Source organism: Varanus komodoensis, unplaced genomic scaffold (assembly GCF_004798865.1).
Source record: "Varanus komodoensis strain SLA01 unplaced genomic scaffold, ASM479886v1 scaffold6_2, whole genome shotgun sequence".
NCBI classification, from domain to species: domain Eukaryota; kingdom Metazoa; phylum Chordata; class Lepidosauria; order Squamata; family Varanidae; genus Varanus; species Varanus komodoensis.
In genome coordinates this window covers 3,051,788-3,059,645 of record NW_025336346.1, presented here as the reverse complement: position 1 = coordinate 3,059,645, position 7,858 = coordinate 3,051,788, and the positions used below count along the sequence as shown (strand labels likewise).

Here is a 7,858-nt window from a genome sequence, read left to right as displayed (position 1 = left end):
TACAACAGCTCCAGAACAGACTGAAACCTACATAATATCCCCTAGTGTCATGCACAATGTATGCAATTTGCCACAATATAGAGAATGTACCCACTTTTCTCCTGTTGAATGAAAAGATACTTTTCCTCCGGCTAATAACTCTCAGAGACACAAGAGAAGGGCAAGGGACACAGAATGCTGGCTAATCCAGTCTTTGGGGTGGGGGGGGGGAGAGAGATTTTGGATCAGTGAAGAAGAATTCAACTTCTTTTTTAAACTTCCAGAGAAGTAGCTGTATTAAGTCTCTTGCAGCTGAATGAGCAGTCTTGTAGCATGAACTATGCTTCATGGACAAAGTAGGCTCCAATCAACAAAAACTTAAGTCATAATAGTTCTATTTGTTTTAAAACTTCCAAAAGACTCTTTGTTGATTGCTGTTTACATTACATGTCTTACTGTGCTTTTCTAGAAGTTGACAAACCAAATTATTATTCACCTTTGCTTTAACAATCTCTTTGGCACATCCTCTTTGTGAAAGAATAATCAGCAAACACACTGTGTGGGTATTCACATTTACATTCCTACAGTGAGCTAGAACCAGAATTTTCCATCTCTTTTAATAAGCAATTTTACAAAGTAGCTCAGAAATGTTCTTTCCCCTTCCTCCTCAAATGATAGAAAACACAGGCATATTTAAGACATGCAAATTTTTGCATTCTATTCCATTCTACAACACAAACACACACATTTTCAATCACCATTCTGCCCACCAGGGGGCAATTACATTATCAAGAATAACTGAAATAGAAGGGATATCTGCATACTGAGAACCCATGAATCTTGCTCAGGACACAGCACCAAGCCTACAGCAGGGAAGACTGAGAGGGGTTGTTTAACCCTGCTCCTGTTTCATTTGACAGCACAGCTCCTTCCCAGGCTATTTTTCCCCACCTCTGCCTAGATTGTACAAAAAAAGCATAACTACTTATAGCTGTAAAATAGGTTTTCTTTTTACCATCTCCACCCGCCCCCCCCCCCCATATGGTGCTTGCTCTAAGGTTCACCGGATTCAAGAGTACTCTATTGTTCTGAAACTAAAGGCACTAATTTAAAAACGGGGGCAAATGCCAGGGTTGGAGATAAAATTGCCAAATCTGGAGATAACAGCACAGCAGCAAAGCACTCTTGATCCCATTTTTCCCCACCAGCCTGAAACTGTTGTGGTTTCACTTACCATGTCTTACAGATACAAATGAAATTTGGAATTACCCTCTTGAAAGCCAGCTCCTGTATTTTTTGCAACTCAATCCTACATTTACACAAAAGTTATGTTTCACTGAGTTTCGTTAGGCTTACTGCCAAGAAAGTTTGCCCCAAACTGCGTAAGTAACAGACATTCAAAAGGCATACTGGGAAACACATCGTTTTTATGAATAACAAAGAATTTAATACAGTAGCTCCATTATAAAATTTCTCACTTTTCTTAGTGTGGATTGCACTTATCCTTGGGAATGAGTTCGAGGGTAGCCATGTTAGCCTATTGCAGCAAAACCAACACAGAGTCTTACAGCATTTTAAAGACTGATTTATTCTGCCATCAGCTTTTGTGAATTACAGTACTTTTCATCAGATGTATTAAGTATTACGGAGAGAATATAGTAAATCCGCTGGGCGACGGAAAATGGTAAATCTGTGAGATCAGAAGGAAATTCAAAGCAGAAGGGACTGTTAGTGACATTCACTACTTGTGATAACTGTGTAAAATGTTTGTTATAAGCAACCACGACAGTATAAATGACCACGGTTAATAAAGGGGTTCTCTTTCCTCACTGAATTTTCTTCTGACCTTCTACACCTGACGCACTATATTTAAAAGAAACCTGAAAATGTCCATACTACTGCTCCATACATCTGATGAAATAGGCTGCAGTCTCCCGAAAACTTATGCCCATGCCCGAATACACGTGCTAGCTTTTAAGGTGCCAGGAAACTCTTTGCTGTCCCCGGGAGTGAGGCGCCTCTGGAGGGAACTCCGTGCGAGCTGCCCTTGCCCGCCTCCCGCTCCCCAAGGAATCCCCTCCAGGCCGCCCTCGTGTTGCCCGCATGAGAGGCTTTCGAGGGGTCCTCCAGGACCCCGTCACCAACTGTTGCTCGAGATGGGTCCCTCCCAAGCGGCACGACCGAGGCTTTCCCGGCCAACAGGGGCTGCCCCCAGCGGCGACCGTGACGAGGCAGAGGAAGCAGGAGGGGCAGGCAGGATATTCGGTGGGTGACGCCTCTTTGCTACGTGGGCTGAGCCGCTCGCCAGAGGCCATTGCGCCTTAGGCCGGAACAGCCACGCCCCGTCCAGCAGCGACTGACTCAGGCTGCTGCCCTACGTGCGCCCTTACCTGCAAGTAAGTCCCATTGAAGTCAAGCCCCGCTGAACTCAGTGGGACTTACTTTGGAGCAGACGTGCCTGGGCATTCATTACATAAGCGGGGCCTCTGCTGCAGCCACACCCACGGCACTGCTGACCGGTGCATGCCTGCCTCACCATCCGGTGCCCTCAAATTCCTCCACCTCCCAGATTCCTCTTTGTCCCCACCCTGCGCTCTCGCGCTTCACTGCACAAGTCCTGGAACCCACTGCAATCTGGGATATGTAGTCTTACGTGAAGGGCAGCCCTGTCTATTCACGAGAGCTGAAACTTCATTTCCCGGCGTGCACCGGATAGCTCACAGAACAGCCACGCGTGCGCAGTCGTGCTGTTTGTTTGCGTCTGTGTGGAGGCCCTGAGGAGCGGAGTCCTGGCCTGGAGGAGGAAGAGGCGGTGGCAGCGAGGGCGCCTACTGGAGGAGCGCTGTTGGGAGCTGGCCTCACTAGAGGCCGGCTGAGGAAGGCTTCGCTTCCGGCTGCGAAAGAACCCTGCGAAAGGCTGAGGATAGGCCTTCCGCGATAGCCTTCGCCCCCGCCGTCGGACTGAATGGGGCTGCGAGTTGTTCGACTGCTCCCTCTCTTGAAAAAAAATCGCCGCTATCATCTCCCCGTCTGGTGATCGTGAAGCCTCCGCCGCCGCCTGTCTCACTTCGTTGTCTGCAGGAAGCCTCGGCGTTGCCAGCCTCTTTCGGTGCAGCAGTATCGTGGGTGTTGGTGGGAGAGGGCGCTGTAGAATCCAGCGCGTCCAGGAACAAGGCAGGGTGGGACGCAGGGGGCGCTAATGTTTTCCATTTGGGGCCAGGCTGGATGAGGAGGGTGGCCCCCCACATATAGAGGCCTGTGGCTTAAGCAGCTGTCAACCCTGTTTGGGTGTTATGCCGAAGAAAGCGATGGAGTTGATAGTGAATGTGCGCTAAGACAAGACTGGGGTCACCTGCCCACCAGATCCTTCCCTCTCCCTTAATCCAAGTCTCTGGGATCAAGGACCTTGACTTGTGAGGCAGGGTTTTTGGGTATAAACATGAACAGATACCTTCCTGTAGCTCGGCAACATTTCCTGGCTGCACTAGCCAGCACCAGTGTAGTGGTGAAGTCCATCTGTGCCATCGTCATTTTGCTCTACCTTCTCTCTTTTGCTGTGGACACTGTGTTTGGACTTGGGGTGACACCTGGGTATCTCTTCCCACCCAACTTCTGGATCTGGACGTTGGCAACCCACAGCGTTGTGGAGAAACATATCTGGAACGTAGGTGTGAGCCTTGCCACTATAGTTGTGGCAGGACGTTTACTGGAGCCACTATGGGGAGCCCTGGAACTTTTGATCTTCTTTGCAGTGGTGAATGTTTCTGTTGGACTTCTGGGGGCATTTGCCTATCTTCTTACCTATATGGCATCATTCAATCTCTCTTACCTGTTTACCATTCGCATTTATGGCATGTTGGGTTTCCTTGGTGGTGTCTTAGTGGCCCTCAAGCAAACCATGGGTGACAGTACTGTCTTGAAGATACCTCAGGTGCGGATGAAGGTTGTTCCCATGTTCTTGCTTTTGATCCTGGCAGTTTTAAGATTGACCACCCTTATTGAAAGCAATGTCTTGGCTTCTTATGGTTTTGGGGTTCTCTCCAGTTGGATATATCTTCGTTTTTACCAGAGACACAGCAGAGGACGTGGTGATATGTCAGACCACTTTGCATTTGCCACATTCTTCCCTGAAATCCTACAACCAGTGGTTGGCTTGTTGGCTAACCTAGTGCACAGTGTCTTGGTGAAAGTGAAAGTCTGCCGGAAGACAGTAAAGCGTTATGATGTCGGTGCCCCTTCTTCCATTACCATCAGCTTGCCTGGAACAGATCCGCAGGATGCTGAACGAAGGAGGTAATTTTTTTCCCAAAATACCAAGCTAGTTTGATGGCCACATGTGATTATTCTTGAAAATGGTAGCAAGAAAATGAAGGGAAAAACTCATCTAACTGCAAATACTTCTCCAGTATAATTTTATTTTAAAAGTGTCAATTTCCAAACTGCAGAATTTACATTAGTGAATACAGGGGTTATTGTTTTATTCTTTTGAAAAACCTTAGATTTCAAGTTTTTATTTATGTTATGTTAGAACTTACACTCTTCGTTCTTCCACTGGGTACTATTCACAGACCTATATTTTTTGTATGTAGAACAGGCATAGATTTAATTTTTTAAATCATACCATTTAATATTTCAATCATTTATTTTAAAACTGCCTGTTTCAATGTATATACACTTATGTGCCTATAACTTTTATATTTTTCTATGATGCTAAGCACATGGTAGTTGGACAAACTGACTTGGTCTGTGTTATTTTCATGATTAAGGCTGATAGGTTAAATCTCAGTGTGCTTGCTGTGATTTAACTAACAATAGAGGCTGCAGTGCCCCGACATGGAACACTCATTTGATATAATTCCTTTATGCAGCTTCATGGGTATATATACATAGGGATGGAAAATGTTCACCTAGAGGTTGTGGTCATACTGGTATAACTTTGTTTTGATTATTACTGATAACTATAGACGATTACGCTGAAAGCAGTTTACAAAGGAATAAAAACAAAATCACATACACAGAGATGTATACACACAAAATAACATTGTTTGACAGGTACAAAGATAGTTGAAGGCTGGGGAAAAGTAAACAGGTTCACTTTACCAAAGTAAACAGGTTCATTTTCAGCCATACCTAGAATACAGTGCAATGTTGGGGCCTGACAAACTTCAGAGGTAAGACCATTCCACAGGGCAGGCACCAGTGCAGAGAAGGCCCATCCATGTGCCGCTGCCCAACTGAAAACTACAGCCGGCTGCACTGAAAGTAGCACTTTTCCTAAAGATTGTTGCAGCCTGGAAGGTTGATGCAGGGTGAGATGGTCCTTGCGGTAACCTGGCCTTGAATTTCTAAGGCTTTAGATGCTGCTGTGAGGCTCCCCATGTTAGGTTTTTCTTGTATACTTGCATAGTTGTCTCCCTTTCACATATTACAGAATGATGCTATGGAAATGGGGAGGGCGGTGTCTATAACTGATTGAAGCAGCTCTGAAAATAAACTAACTAGTTAAAGACAATGAAGAAAAGAAGAGCTGCTGGATGTTTGTGCACAGAATCCATACCAAAACAATTGGGCCATCCAGATACTTGCTTTAAAATACAATCAAACTCTAATTTAAACATTGTTAATTATTTGCCTATTCCAGCAAAAACTTGTGTAATTAAGCATGAGAGCAGCAGTGCTAAAGGTAAAGAAAATTAGAATACTTTGGAAGCTAGTGTCAAATTGGTGAGTTTAACAGTGCATTCCTTTAAATATTTAGACATAATGAAGTCCCTTTGAGCGCAGTTGGACTCACTGCAGCATACATCCATATAGGATTGCAGCCTTAGTTATGTTGGTTCTTCAGTAATATTACAAAAAGCTGTTGTAAAGGCTGTTTTTTGTTCATACATTGATTTAACGTTCTGCAAAAGAAACTTCTATGAAGTTGTAAGTTCAAAGCTAGCAATGACTGTTTATTTAGAATCTGATTGAGTTTTTCATAGACTTCTGGGATATATTTCAAAAATGCTAATGTGCAAACCTTTCCTTGCAGTAATCCTGGTTAGTCCAGTTTGGGGTTTTATAATCATGCTGAGCCTTTCATTGGCTACATTTGCACATTATGTTGAATTACACTGTGAATAAGCCATGGTGGGTTAGTTGTTTCCAGAAAAACTCTTGCATGTCTGATGGACATTTGAGCTCACCATAGCTTTTCCTCGCCCTATTCCCCCAATTCTCCAGCCAGTATTGCAACATCCTTTGCAGCAGAACCCAACTTGTCTCCCCCTCTGTGTTCAGTCACTGTTCCTTTTCAGTCACTGTTGTTTTTTCTCTGCTGTTCAGAGTCTCAAAATACGTAACTGGCATTGCATTTCTAATTTTATTTCTTTGCCCCAGAAAATTGTGAGATTGTGTTTGGTGTTTTGCAAGTTGAAAAAGCAATCTCCAAAAAAGGTGTTTGTGGAGGAAGTCATGGTGGCTGCAAAAGGAGTCACAATTGCAACAGCAGGAGGAAACAGGATGAGTTTTGCCATGTAGGACCCAGGGATACCGGCTGGAGGACTGTGGGGGAAGGAGAGGGAACACAGTCTATAATGAGCCCAGTGTCAGGGGCACCATGGGGTACACTGTTCTCAGGGCACATTGTTGTGTGATAGAATTTGTCCATTAATTCCCGGCCTCCCCCCTCCTGATTCACAGCTCCTTTTTGGTGCACTTACTGCATTGGGCACTGTACATCTTCAAGAGTTTAAAACAAAAATGCAGAAATCTAGGCAAATTTAATGGCTGAGAAGTAAATGGAGGTAAAATGTACACAAATGTGATGATTGGAAAGAAGAGGAAATTTGTGCATTTACATTAATTGCTCTATTAATGGAGGTGAACAGCTTTCTCTTCCATTTACTTCCTAGCCCTAAATTGGCACACATTTCTCCTCTGTTTACTTCCCAGCCATTATAAAGGAGAAATTCCATCCATGAACAAATCTTTATTGTGCAGTTTGTAGCTTATGGACTCAGGACTCTGAATGCCCGGAGCAAATTGGAGTATTAAGTCTGACTGTAACATGCTATGCTACTTGCTGCGGAAGTAGACTGGGTAATTGATTTTACCAAACTTAGAACTAGGCAGAGTCTAGCAAACAGGAGTTTTTCTTTGAAAGCTGATAGTTCATCAGAATAACATAGAGATTGGCTCTGGATGACATGGTAAGACACCATGGATATAAATCATGATGGGTTACTGCATTATCTGAACACAGCACTCTTGTCCATGGCTTGTTCCAGTGAATGAGATATTAAGCCAGATGACGTGCTAAGCCCTGACAAGCCAAATTTAAAAGGGCTTATAACTGGCCAGAGCAGTTATAGCTGATGATAGTTGGCAAAGCATAGCTGTCATCAGTTTCTCCTGCACTGCTGGCAATGTGAGGGGGAGAGTGGGATTGCTCACAAACACTCCTGCTCCCCCTTCAGCCGTGGCTGGAGCCTGGGTGAAGCCACTGAGTTCCACAGCACACTGCCCCTCCAGGCCCCATGTGGAAGAAGCAGCCGTTTGGTCTTGCTTTCTCACAAGGAGGCAAGCAGTGCAGCTGGATCCTGCCTGCCACTGCCTCTCTGCTTGCCTTCCTTAAGAGCAAGATGCACACAGTGGCTGGGCTCCCCCACCCATGTTCCTTTTTCTCTGGTGGGGAGGGGAGAGGCAAGAGGCCTCCCTTCCCATTGCTTGCCCATGTGCAAGCCCCAGCCTGGACTTGGGAAGCTGGGTGGATCCTACCACCACCACTACAGTGATGGTAATGGGCACAAATGGGATACAGTGGTACCTTGTACTTTGAACTTAATTCATTTCAGGAGGCTGTTTGAACTCTGAATTGTTCAAAGTCTAAATCAGT

General features: G+C 44.9%; 1 protein-coding gene and 1 long non-coding RNA gene across 2 annotated transcripts in view; one reads left to right on the top strand and one right to left on the bottom strand.

Moving 5' to 3' along the window:
- Window positions 1–1,547: 1,547 nt before the first annotated feature.
- Window positions 1,548–2,536, bottom strand: LOC123034216. Its single transcript, XR_006416715.1, has 2 exons — window positions 2,370–2,536; window positions 1,548–1,669 (listed from the first exon to the last, which is right to left on the bottom strand). It is a non-coding gene; the product is annotated as an uncharacterized LOC123034216 (long non-coding RNA).
- Window positions 2,537–2,749: 213 nt separating this feature from the next.
- Window positions 2,750–7,858, top strand: part of TMEM115 (transmembrane protein 115) — an 11,331-nt gene continuing 6,222 nt past the window's right edge. The window contains exon 1 of the mRNA XM_044451370.1: window positions 2,750–4,272. Coding sequence (XP_044307305.1) covers window positions 3,419–4,272 — 854 coding nt within the window. The 5' untranslated portion in view covers window positions 2,750–3,418. The remainder of the gene's footprint in view (window positions 4,273–7,858) is intronic.